Source organism: Chiloscyllium punctatum, chromosome 11 (assembly GCF_047496795.1).
Source record: "Chiloscyllium punctatum isolate Juve2018m chromosome 11, sChiPun1.3, whole genome shotgun sequence".
NCBI classification, from domain to species: Eukaryota; Metazoa; Chordata; class Chondrichthyes; order Orectolobiformes; family Hemiscylliidae; genus Chiloscyllium; species Chiloscyllium punctatum.
The window spans coordinates 41,988,125-42,002,418 of NC_092749.1; the positions used below are offsets into that span (position 1 = coordinate 41,988,125).

At 40.1% G+C, this 14,294-nt stretch overlaps 1 protein-coding gene across 9 annotated transcripts in view; it reads right to left on the minus strand.

The window, feature by feature from the left end:
- The window catches only part of mta3 (metastasis associated 1 family, member 3), a 242,560-nt gene that overhangs the window by 105,084 nt on the left and 123,182 nt on the right, over window positions 1-14,294 (minus strand). For all 9 annotated transcript variants that reach the window (XM_072580676.1, XM_072580680.1, XM_072580681.1 and 6 more), the window contains one exon: window positions 13,364-13,463. In XM_072580676.1, coding sequence (XP_072436777.1) covers window positions 13,364-13,463 — 100 coding nt within the window. The remainder of the gene's footprint in view (window positions 1-13,363; window positions 13,464-14,294) is intronic.

Here is a 14,294-nt window from a genome sequence, read left to right on the forward strand (position 1 = left end):
AAAATAGATATGTGAGGCATTAAGAGAGATCATTCGGCTGGAGGAGTTTGAAACCTTACTTCCAGAGATGATAAGAACTTATGTCGATGAACAGAAAGTTCAAGAAGTGAGAAGAGTGGTGGAGATGGCAGATGAATATGCATTGGTACATAAGGCAAAATTTAGCTTCTAACAATTTCATCTTGTGAGGGCCAGAAATTGGGAGAAGGGGAGATCATTCACTACAAAACAAAGAATAGATCACACTATGAATAGTTTACCACAGCTGGAAAAAGAAGCCCAAGGGGGTGGAAAGGAGGTGAAAGGCCTCAGATGTTTTCACTGTAATGGAGTGGGACACACAAACTTATAGAGCCAATGGTTTAAGGGCACTAGGAAAAGGTGTTTTCACTGCCAGAAGGTGGGACACATAAGATCACAGTACTGATCATTGAAGAAAGGCACTGTGGAAAAAGATGTGGTAAAAAAGGATAAGCCAGTGGGATTAGTGAAAGTACTAACAGAAATCCCAGGAAAAGTCAAGGAGCTACAGGAAAGTGCGCAGCCTAGGCATGGGTTGGGTAGTGAGTTAGTGCCCAATCTCTATAAAGTCATCACCTCTATGGATAAAGTTTACTCAGGAACAACAGGGGGAGAAAAGAAAGTTACAATTTTGAGATATACGAGAGCTAATCAGTCTCTAATAGTAAGAGATGCAAATATTTGCACTCTTTCTGACATGTTACACGACAGACTGCTAATTTGTGAAATAGATGGACAGAAATTTAGCGTTCCCCTGTGTAAGATCAGGTTAGAGAGCCAAATCAAGACTGGGAAGTATCAGTGGGAGTGATTGACAGAGTGTTAGTTCCAGGAATAGTTTGTTCTTGGAACAATTTAGCAGGATCCAAAGTGGGAGCAATATCCCTCGTTATGGAGAAGCCAAAGGAAGACCAGGAAATTGAGAAGTTAAGAAGAAAAATACCCTGGACTTTCTCCAGACTGTGTCATAAGATGATCTTAAGTCACATGAAAAAAGCAAAAATTCAAGAGAAACACAAAGTATGAGAGGTTCGGTTAGCGAACACCCTGTTTGACGTAATGGTGCAGGAAAAGCCTGAACAGGCAGACAGTTAGGCAGATGTTTAGTCCTGAAAAGGCTAAGGGACTTACGACAGAAAGACAAGACAATAAAAGATATATAAATATATATATATTGATGCATACCTAGAAAAGGAAAAGAGTGAATTCCCGAGGGTTATTACCTTAAAGATAGAATCCTAAGATGAAAACGGAGGCCACAGCAGGTTAGTACAGAGGAGAGATGGGCAGCAGTGCATCAGATTGTGTTACCGGTCACATACAGATAGGAGGTGTTATGGGTAGCACATGGATTACCAGTAGGAGGTCATCAAGGTGTGAGGAAGACCCATGCTAAGGTACAAAAGCACTTCTATTGGCCTGGACTGCATAAGGATGTGGTTAAATTTTGCCGTACATGTTACATGTGCCAAACGGTAGGAAACCTATAGGCATTAAAGAAACCAGCACTTTTGTTGCAAATTCCCACATTGGAAGAACCTTTCACACAGGTTATGATTGATTGTGTAGGGAAAAATTGGGAACCAGCACTTGCTAGCTATTAATGGATGTGTCTACTAGATTCCCGGAGGCAATTCCATTATGGAGTATTAAGGCAGAAAGGATGGTAGAGCACTTAGTAGCTGGGCTACCCAGAGAGATTCAGTCAGACCAAGGGTCTAATTTTACGGCTAGGCTGTTTAAGACAGTCATGGATAGCTTAAACATATAACACTTTAAGTCAAATGTGTACCACTCTGAATCCCAGGGAGCCTTGGAAAGGTGGCATCAAACTCTGAAGACCATGTTAAGAGTGTACTGTCAGGATTACCCGAATGACTGGGATAATGGTATTTCATTCATCCCGTTTACCACTAGAGATGCCTGATACAAATCTACTCAGTTTACTCCCTTTGAGTTAATATTCAAACATGAAGTGAGAGGGCTTTTGAAATTAATTATAGAAAAATTATTAGGACTGAAGTCAGAGATCTCACACTTGGATTATGTATCTGAGGTGAGGGAGAGGTTAAATCAGGTAACTGAGTTAGCTCAACAGCACCTGAAGAGGGTACAGCATGGAATGCAGCAGGTGGCAGATTAAAACTCTAAAATTCAGATGTTTCCCATGGGGATGGGATCCTTTCAAAGCCAGGTTTAGTGGTCCGTATCAAATTTAGAAAAAGTTGTCAACATTTGAGTAAACTATCTGGTAAAGATGCTGGATAGAAAAAAAAACTGTATCAGGTTTATCATGTGAATATGTTGAAACCTTATAATAAAGACTAGGAACTGGAGAAACAGGTGTTAATTATTGCCCAGCAGAGTGAGGAATCAAATCCAGATGTATTGGATTTTGATGTGCCTCAAATTACGTTAAACAATGAGGAAGCCCTTGAGGAATGGGATACATTAGTGAGCTATCTGTCTTAGGAGCAAAGAACCGAGTTGAAAGGTTTGTTGCAGCAGTATGAGGACATAAGCAGGAATAAGATGGGGAGGACTAATACTATTGTGCATAACGTGAAAGTAGGGAATGCTGTTCCGATAAAACAACATCCCTGCCGACTTAATCTTATTGAAGCCACACAGGTCCTGAAGGACGTGGATCCAATGCTCATCGAAGATATCATCGAACCAAATCTGAGTGAGTGGAGTTCACCAATCGTTTTGGTTCCCAACCCTGACAGGACTCAATGACTTTGTGTGGACTACTGGAAGGTCAACGCTGTAATAAAATTGGACTCCTATCCAATACCAAGACTGGAGGACTCTGTAGAGAAAGTTGATCAAGCCACTTACATCACGAAATTGGACTTACTACATGGTCATTGGCAGGTACCTTTAGGAAAGAAAACGAAAGAAGTTTCTGTGTTTGTAATCCCAAATGGGCTATATCCATTCAAAGTGATGCCCATTGGAATGAAGAACGCACCAGCCACATTTTAAAAACTCATGAACAGAGTTGTGGCTGGATTATCAAATTTTACAGTTTATTTGGATGATGCAGTGATCTTTAGCAAGTCATGGAAAGATCACATGGTACAGCTGACAGAGTTCTTCAAACAATGAAGAGAAGCAAAACTGGTAATAAACTTAACAAAAACAGAATATGCAGAGATGACAGTTTTGGGACACAACATTGGACATGGAAGGTTGACCCCAAGGTACGTGAAGATGAAAGCCTTCAAGGAATTTCCAGAACCATCCTCAAAGAGAAAGATACTTTGATTTTTAGGACTAAGCAGATTCTACCAGAAGTTTGTTCCAAACTTCAGCTGCATGATGGCACCGCTAACAGATTTAGTAAAGTAGAACACAAAACTTCAGTGGACAGAACAATGCCAGGATGCATTTGAGAATTTAAAAGCTGTACTAACCACAGCACCAGCTTTAACTACACCAAATTTTTTGAAACCCTCAAAGTTGCAATCGATGCTAGCAATACAGGAGTTGGAGCTGTACTGCTACAGGATGATGATGATGGAATAAAATGGCCAATTGGGTACTTTTCAAAGAAACACAATACCCACCAGAGAAAATAGTCTACCACTGAAAAAGAATTATTGACTTTGGTACTGAGCTAACAACATCTTAATGTTTATGTGTCGAATAATGGGTTGCAGACAGCTATGTACACGGACCACAATCCTCTTACATTCTTGGAAAGATTTAAAGACAAAAATATGTGACTATTAGAAAATATGTTACAGACTTTTAATTTACAAATTGCACATGTTGCGGGTTGTAAAAATGTGATAGCCGATGAGTTATCGTAGATTTAAAGAAAAAAAGTGTAGATAAGATTTGACTGATTCCAATGTTATATATTGAGTGCATATATGTATTTCACCATAATAGGATTAAGAATTAGAAAAGAAACTGAAGCCATCTTTTCATTATGATGGATCATTTTTTTCTTAAGGAGGGTGGGATATTGAAGTTGAAGGCGTGTGCTGTACCTTTGAGAGAGAGAGAGAGAGAATGATGTTCTGAATTGTGAGCTTGAAAGCACCTGTGTATATGACTGCATGGCAGTCCCAGTGTGTACTGGAAAGTTGAAAATATGTAACATTTGGTTGTGAAATGAATACCCGAGTTTGGTTGCTGTTTGGACAACAATTTGAATTTAATCAGTTTAAATTATGCCCGACACTAAAATCCAATCAACTTTAAATTTATTGTTTTGCCAACATCGAACCAATGAGACAATCTGATGTTGGGGATATAAAAAGGTAAATGTTTTGAAAACTGGTCAGACAGCAGTACAGAGAGCGAGCTTACTGCTCCTCTAAAATCTTGCCCTCCAAGAAATTAGGAAACACTCCCTATCAAAGGTACATTTTCATGTGAAACATACTCGAGGGAAAAGAAAGATGACGACCCAGGGAGGTCCTCAGCCAGAAGAGTGAAGACAGAGAAAAAGACGGTGACTATGAGGTTTTGAAATTAAGTTGATGTAATTTTAGCGTTTTATTGGAACAGCATATTGTTATAGAGTTGGAGGCAAATTGTAAGCAGCTTCGAGAAAGGGGGTCTTAGCGTTGTGAATAGTTGTTGTTTAATGTTGTTTTCTTTAAATAGTGGAATTTGGGAGTTCTCTGTCACCCATATTTTAACAAATTATGAGGCGAGGCAAGCTTTTCTGGGTGTTTTGTTCAATTACCAGAGGGGTTCACTTCTATATCGTAACAATACCCTGACTAACAACAGAAAGACATGATGGGAAGAGCTGCAGATTTTTCCCAAAAGAACAAAACTGCCCCATTGTTTCTGTGACCATAAAGGTAACAGAGTTCCAAGTTAACACTCTACACAGCTGATAGCACAACCTTGAGGAGAGAACCAGAGCACAAAGCTACAAACTGGCTTCGAACTAGACAGTGATAAAATTGAAAACTAATTAAATGGGCCAAAACCAGCTTATCATATATTGCATATCTATAGCAAAGAGATATAAAAAGCTGGGGTCATTATGGAGTATCTGTCAGGCAAACTGTACCATGGATAGAATGTATAAGGAGGTGGTCACAATACAACTAAGACTCCACAGGCAGGAAGGGAATAAGTTGACCACCAAGCAGAGCAGGAACTTTCTGTGGCTTTAAATACTATTGAAAGAAAAGACATTTCAAGGGAAAATAACAACAAGCAAATTTATTCTACCACAATTGGCTTTGCTGCATGAAGTAGTAATAAGCACGCAAATGCAACAGTTATCAGAGATTCAACTGTTTCCGTGGCCACAAACAAGACGCCAGGATGGTATGCTGCCACTCTGGTGTTTGGGCCAAGAATGTCTCAGAGCAACTACCATGCATTTTGGAGGGGGAGGGTGTGGTACACATTGGTATATACGATATAGGAGCACACTCCTTCGTTTAAACTTAAAACAGAATATAGGGAATTAAGAAATAAGTTGAAAAATAGAACCTCAAGGGTGGTGATCTCAGTGGAAGTATTACCGATGCCATGTGCCAATCAGAGAAGGAATAACATGATATATCAAATGAACATATGGATGAATAGATGATGCAAGGGAGAGGGCTTCAGATTCCTGGAGCATTGGAACTGGTTCTTGGAAAGGTAGGATCAGTTAAAACTCGACTAGTCATCCCTGGCAGGACAGAGACTGCTGTCCGAGTGGAAGCATTTACTAGAGTGGTTGGAAGGTTTTTAAGTAACGGGATTGGGACCTATGCAAGGAGTCAGAGAAAGAGGATCAAAGACAAGAACTCAATGCCAGAAATGGGAAAAAGACAAATGGTAGGTAGAGAAATCAAGGACCGGGATCAAACAGGGCCTCAGTGACAAATAGAACATAGAACAGTTCAACAGAGTACAGGCTGTTTGGCCCTCAATGTGCCGACCTCTTAAGATCAAACTAATCTACATACACTTCATTGTACTATCTTCCATGTGCCTATCCAAGAGCCGCTTAAATGCCCCCACTGTCCACTGGCAGTGCATTCCATGCACCAACCTCTCATTATCAGAACTGACCTCTGACATCTCCCTTAAACCTTCCTCCAAATACTTTAAAATTATAGCCATTTCCGTCCTGGGAAAAAGTCTCTGGCTACCCACTCTACTTATGCCTCTCATCATCTTGTACACCTCTATCAAGTCACCTCTCATCCTTACTTGCTCCAATGAGAAAAGCCCTAGCTCCCTCAACTGAACTTCATAAGACATGCCCTCCAGTCCAGGCGGCATGCTGGTAAATATCTCTGCACCCTCTCTGAAGTTTCCATATCCTTCCGATAGTGAGGCAACCAGAACTGAATACAATATTCCAAGTGTGGTCTAACCAGGTCTCTACAACACTGCAGCATAACCTTGCGGCTCTTAAACTCAATCCTCTGCTAATGAAAACCAACACACTATATGCCTTCTTAACAACCCTATCAACTTGGGTCTCAAGTTTGAGGGATCTGTGGACATGGACCCCAAGATCCCTCTGTTCCTCCACTCTGCCATTTATCCTACCTTTAACCCTGTATTCTGCATTCAGATTCGACCCTCCAAAATGAATCACTTCACACTTTTCCAGATTGAGCTCCATCTACCACTTATTGGCCCAGTTCTGTATCTTGTCAATGTCCCGTTGCAACCTACAATAGCCCTCCACACTATCCACTACTCCACCAACTTTCATGTCATCTGCAAACTTACTAACAGAGTCTTCCACTTGCTAATCCAGGTCATTCATAAAAATCACAAACAGCAGAGGTCCTAGAAGAGATCCCTGCGGAACACCACCGGTCACTGAGATCCAGGCTGAATACTTCTTATCTACTACCACCCTCTGTCCTCAATGGGACAGTCAATTCTATATCCAGATAGCCAGATTTCCCTGTATCCCATGCCTCCTTACCTTCTGACTGAGCCTACCGTGTGGAACCATATCAAACACCTTGCTAAAATCCATGTAGACCACATCCACTGCTATACCTTCATCAATGTGTTTTGTCACATCTTCAAAGAATTCAATAAGTTTGAGAGGCATGACTTGCCCTTCACAAAGCCATGCTGATTATCTCTAATCAAGCCATGGTTTTCCAAGTGATCATAAATCCTGTCTCTCAAAATCCTCTCCAATAATTTGCCCACCACTGACGTAAGACTGACTGGTTTATAATTCCAAGGATTATCCCTATTCCCTTTGCTGAACATAGGAATAACGTGTGCCACCCTTCAATCATCTGGCACCACTCCAGTGTACAGGGAGGTCTCAAAGATCATCACTAATGGCTTATCAATCTTCCCTCACTTCCTGTAGTAACCTTGAGTATATCCTGTCTGGCCAAGGTGACTTATTTATTCTCATGATTTTCGAAAGTTGCAATACATCCTCGTTCTTAAAATCAACCTATTCAAGCATATCAGCCTGTTTCATGTTGTCCCCACAAACATAAAGGTCTCTCTCAGTAGTGAATACTGAAGCAAAGTGTTCATCAGGACCTACCCTATCTCCTCCGACTCTAGGCACACGTTCCCTCCACTATGCCTGATCGGCCTCTGGCCATCTTCTTGTTCCTCACATAGGTGTAGGATGCATTTGGGTTTTCCTTAATCCTATATGCTAAAGCTTTTTCATGCCACCTTCTAGCTTTCCTCAGTCCATTCTTCAGTTCCTTCCTGGCTACCTTCTAACCCTGTCTGATCCATATCTCTTCAACCTTAAGTAAGCTTCTTTCTAACTCTTGACTAGAGAGTTCACATCCATTGTTACCCAAAATTCCTTCACCCTACCATCCCTTCCTTGCCTCAGCGGGACAAACCTATCCAGCACCATCAGCAAGTGCTCCCCAAACAACCTCCACATTTCTGCCGTGCATTTCTGAGAGCATTTGTTCCCAATTTAGGCACCCAAATTCCTGCCTATTAGCACTTTAGTTCCCCCTCCCCCAATTAAATAATTTCTCATACATCCTATCCCTCTCCATGACTATATCAAAGGTCAGGAAATTGTGATCACTGTGATCAAAATGCTCTCCCACCAAGAGATCGGACACCTGGCCTGGTTCGTTGCCAAGCACCAAATCCAATATGGCCTTCCCACTAGTTGGCCTATCTACGTATTGAGTCAGGAGTCGTTCCTGGACACACCTGACAAAAACTGCTCCATCCAAACTATTTGAATTAAGGAAGTTCCAAACAATATTAGGGAAATTAAAGTCACCCATGACAATAATCCTATTACTCTGTGCCTTTCCAAAATCTGCTCCTCAGTATCTCTGTAGTTACTGAAGGGTCTGTAGTAAACTCTCAATAAAGTGACTGCTCCTTGGAACAAATAATGAGAATAAGGCAAGTAATGTTAAAAGCACAAACCCTAAGGCTTTGTGCCTTAATGCACATGGAATTTGCAAAAACATTGATGAATTAATCGTGTAACTGGATGAAAACAAGTTTGATATGGCTGGGATTGGTGAGACATGACTGCAGGGTGACCAGGGATGAGCATTGAATGTCCAGGTGTATTCAGTATTTAGGAAAGACAGAGAAAAAGGAAAGGGTGGTGATAGAGTTGCATTGCTGTTCAAAGAGGAAATCAATGCAACAGTGAGGAAGAATATTTACTCCGATGAAGAGAAATGTATATGGGTAGAGCTGAGAAACGCTAACGAGAATAAAACATTAGTGTAGAAGGTTGTAAACAGACATCCAAACTGTAGAGGTCATGTTTGGAATGACATTCAATGGAAATTAGAGATGCATTCAATAAAGGAACATTTTTAATTATGGGTGACTTCAATATTCATGTATATTGGGCAAATCAAATTAGTAACAATACCGCGGAGCAAGAATTCCTGGAGCATATACAGGTTAATCTTCTGGGCCAATACACTGAGAAGTCAATGCGAGCACAGGCCTTTGAGCGAAGGTCCATGGGATGGGCATCTACAATGAAAGGATTCCTCATCAAGATGGAGACTGACGTAGTGGATTCGGAGACAAGGATGGTGAATCTACATAGAAGAAACTATGACAGTATGAGGTACAACTTCACTATGATAGATTGGGGAATACTACCTGAAAAGATGACTGTGGAAAGGCAATGGCAGTCATTCAAACAGCATATGGGTGAACTGAAACAATTCCATCTGGCACAAAAGTTAAAAAAAGGGAAAAGCAGTCAAATCATGACTTACAAGGGAAATTTTAAAAAGCATCAGATCCAAGAAAGGGATATACAATTGGCCAGAAAAAATAACAGACTTGAGGAGTGAGGGAAGTTTAGAATTCAGCAAAGTAGGATAAAGTGATTAAGAAAGACAAAATAAGAGTATGAGAGTAGGCTGGTGGAGATTTTAAAAACTGACTGTAAACATTTCTACAGATACATGAAGAGAAAATGATTGAAGACAAATACAAGTCCCTTACAGTCAGAAACAGGGGAATTTATTTGTTTGGTTCTGAGCTTACAAATGAGGTGACAAATACCATTCTGGAAATGTTGGAGAATACAGGGTTTAGTAAAAGGTGGAACTGAAGGAAACCAGCATTGGTAGGGAAATGGTTTTGTTATACTGACCTTCATAGTGGGAAAATTCAAATGCAGATACAAGGATGTCTTAATGCAATTATACAGGGCCTTGGTGAGACCACACCTGAAATATTATGTGCAATTGTGGTCTCCTTATCCGAGGGAGAATGTTCTTGCTGTACAGAAACTGCAGTAAAGATTTACCAAACTGATTTCTTCTAGATGGAGGGTGGTTCGCGTGTGGAATAAACTTCCCAAGGTAGTGGTGGATGTGGGCACAGTTACAACTTTTAAAAGACACTTTGGATTAGTTCACGAATAGAAAAGGTTTGGAGGGATATGGGCTAGGAGCAGGCAGGTAGGACTGATTTAGTTTGGGATCATGTTCGGCATGGACTGGTTGGACCAAATTGTCTGTTTCGATGCTGTATGACTCATTCATTGGAATTAAGAATAATGATGGGGAATCTCACAAACCTATAAAATTCTATCAGGATTAGACAGGATAGAATAGGAAGGATGTTCCTGAAGGTGAGGGATGTCCAGAACCAGGAACCAAGGATATGGGATAAACTATTTAGGACTGAAATGAGAAGAAATTTCTTCACCTAGAGTACAGTAAGCCTGTGGAATTCAGTTGAGGTCAAAACACTATGATTTCAAGGAGGAGTTGGATATAGTGCTTGGGGCTAAAGGGATCACAGGAAATATGGGAAACACAGGAACAGGTTATTGAGTTGGGTGATCAGCTGTGATCATAATGAATGGTACAGCAGACACAAAGAACCAAATGGCCTATTCCTGTTCCTATTATTCTATGTTTCTCAATGGGACTGTGTCCAAATTGCCATGTGTCGATGATATCTAAGCAGAATCAAGAGTTCCAAAAAGGGATGATTTTAAAAAGAAGAACGCAGAACATATCAAAAAGGAGGACAAAGAGATATGAAAGAGTAGAGGGCAAAAACCAGTGGGCACACAGAGTTGCATCACATGACATCAAGAAAAAGTATCTTGCAAGTAACAAATGGAAAAACTCACAAAAATCAAGAGGGAAAGCAAAGTAATAAATTCTGGGAAGTTTCTATATTTTGGAAAGAGTAAGGTTGGCTCAAAATGAAATGTAAACAATACATTCCAAAACCAATGAGATGGTACTTGTAAATATGTGAAGGCACTTTCAGAAAAATAAGGGTGATGGGACACTTAAACAAGGTTAAGAGGCACACTGAGGCAGGAATTAAGAATCATATAAATGTGTTGGGTGAGCAAGAAAGACAGGAGAAAACCCTGCATTAACAGTTGATTGGTTCATAAATTCTACCAACTAGCAGGAACAAGTGATTCCCCCAAAGGGCAAAAAGCCAATGTTCAGCCTATTATATCCAAAGCTACGCCATTTATTTGCATAAGCTGCTTCACCAATTTTCAATCAAGATAGATAAATGTTCTTGACTGTTTGACTATTAACTATCTATACAGAATTTGGCCCTACCATTCTCAGTGGTGACAAATAATAAGATAACAATCTGAGTCGCTGCCACAGAAAATGGCCCAAAACCAAAACAGACTCTTTCAGTCAAAAAGAAATCTCGACTCAAGGCCATGGAGTGTAAGAACTGTCAGGAAAATAATCAAGACAGCTGAACACAGATTGTAGGCAGGATAGAATATTAAGCCAAATCTTCAATCTAGTTAGGCAGTACGGAGGATGAATATTTTTTAAAAATCCATGACCTAGGTAATGAAGATCTCATTAAATTATAATTGTTTACATTTTCAAAAGCCAGGAAAAAAAGATTTATGAGGATATTGCCAGGACTCGTGGGTCTGAGTTTTAGGGAGAGGTTGGCCAGGATAGGACTTTATTCCTTGGAACATAGGAGAATGAGGGTGACCTTATTGAGGTGTATAAAATCATGAGGGGCATAAATAGGGTGAATACATATAGTCTTTATCCTAGGGATGGGAATTAAAACTGGAGGGCACAGGTTTAAGACGGAGGGGAAAGATTCAAAAAAGACCTGAGGGGCAATGCCTTCGCGCAATGTGGTGTGTATATGGAATGAGCTGCCACAGAAAGTAGTTGAGGCAGGTACAATAGCACTATTTTAAAAAACATTTGGATAGGTACATGGATGGGAAGAGTTTAAAGGAATATGGGCCAAATGCAGGCAATTGGAACTAGCTGTGGGCACCATGGTCAGCATGGATTAGTTTGAGTTGAAGGGCCTGTTTCCAAGCTGTATTACTCTATGACTCTAAAAGAACTTTGCATTAGAAGAACCAGCAATCTTCATTATGACAGATAGAAGGATGAACTGAATGTGAGCATGTGTCCACAGAAAGAACAAAGAACTACAGCAACTGGCTACCTCTGTCTCCATCTCACTCCCACAAGGCTAAATTCCCTCGGCATTTCAACAACTAGATCAAAGAGATGACAATACATTAAACCAGCGCCTCTTAACCTTTGCAGATTAATACTTCCTGAGGTTTAAATAATCACAACGTTCGTTGAAATAACAAATGTACCTTCTATAACAAAGGCAACATATCAGCTGATGGAAGAATTATTGATGTTTCTCCTACCAAGCCCAACTGAGTGCAAATATGACACCTATCTCTGTCAAACATGAGCCAAAGTTAGCATCCAACCCTTTAACCAGCAGAGTCGCATCACAGGGGTAGATGAGAACCAGCAGAGAATAGAGGGATACGTCTCATGTTCAAGTATTAGTTTAGACAGGATTATGCTCGGCACAGACATGAAGAACCAAATGGCCTGTTCCTGTGTTATTCTGTTTTATGACTGACCAGGATGCAAGCTAGATTAGATTCTCTACAGTATGGAAACAGGCCTTTCGGCCTAACAAGTCCACATCAACCCTCCGAAGAGTAACCCACCCAGACCCATTCCCCTACCCTATATTTACCCCTGACTAATGCACCTAACACTATAGCAATAGCAATATTGAGCATGGCCAATTCACCTAACCTGCACATCTTTTGTGATTGTGAGAGGAAACCGGAGCACCCGGAGGAAACCCTCCCAGACATGGGGAGAATGTGCAAACTCGATACAGACAGTCGCCCAAGGCTGGAATTGAACCCGGGTCCGAGGCGCTCTAAGGCTGCAGTGCTAACCACTGAGCCACCATATCGCCCAGTGAATTATTAACGAATGTTTACACAGATAAGGGGGTAAAAACACAATACCTAAAAGCACTGACAAACTACAATGAACCTCTGAATCATCACCTCTACAATCTCACCCAGCAGGTACTGACTGAGTAACACAATTTAAATATGGTAACTGAATGAACATAACAAGAGTAGGTTATTCAAACACCTACCCTGCCAAAGCCTATTGTGGTTGCTTCATATCTCAATTCCATTTTGAAAATTTCAACAGGTCCTAGCATTCACATAAATTTGAGGAAGATAGTCCCATACCTACTTCTTGTGAAAACTATTTCTCCACTTTATGCCAATTAACTACATTCTGAACATAAATTTACAACGCCTTGGTCTGGACTTCTTTTTTGAATGTCAGCTAAAGATAAATACTTGTGAACTCATTTAATTATTTCAATACTTGAAATGGTGACAGCATTACTGAGGCATTCCAAGTTGTTTCCCACAGTGATATGCACAATGCTGTATGTCAAAGGTATGTATATACATGGGATGGGAAGTGATGATGTTGACACTTATACTGGATTATTAAATAATTTGAACTGTTATTTTTCAATGTACAGTTATCTGAAAATCCTTCGCCAGTCTCTAGAAAAACTGCATTGAACTTACCAGAGTGATGTCCCTTGAAGCAGCTGCAGCACTCATGTGTAAACTCGGTTGTCTGACAGAACTGCTACAATCCAGAGCTCGAGCAAATGTACCCACAGCACTGACAGAGAAAACAGATAAGGGAATGATCAAAGAGTTTTCGGTTTGATTACCCTGGAGGGCTTATGCAAACCCTTGTTGGTAGACAATCAAATATGAGATATGCTTTTCCTTTTGATTTCTAGAGTCTACAGTATTGTGCTTTTCATACTGATATTTTACTTTGCTTTTTTGAGTGGATTTGCTGCACAAACACATGCAACCTATTCCACGCCAAACAATTTTCAGGCCACTTAGGTAGCATTCATGTTTCCTGGTTAGTTAGTTTGGAGCTGGGGCAGAGATAGAAAATGTTTCTGCAGAAGCCAAAGTATAAATTTAGCTATTTTTACATTTCAATTTGAATGTTAAAATAAAAATACTTTAGATTGGAGTTTGGAAACTATTGCAATAACTTCACATCAAAGTTCAACTGAAGTATTTTCTGTTAAACATAATGCACAGGTGAAATAAATGCATTTTTTATCACAGTACTAAAGGACAAGATGGGTCGCTTTGTAAGTATTTGACGATGCAGGACATATGGCACAGAAGCAGCTATTCTACCAACCATTCAATGTCTGTGTTTATGCACCAGTGAAGCCACTGATTTGAGGTGAATTTCCTCTCAACTGTTAAGATATGCTGTCTTTATATTATAAATTTGTTTTTGTGGAACATTATTTTGCATAGAGAATGAACAAACAAATGAACAGTGAAGAACTGAACAAAATACTGTCACCAATTTGATTATTTGGTGTTGACGGTTGTCAATTGTCTATATTTCAATAACTATGCAAATAATGTTATAGAACAAAGTGCTAATTGGGAAGTGAGATGATTTGAACCAATC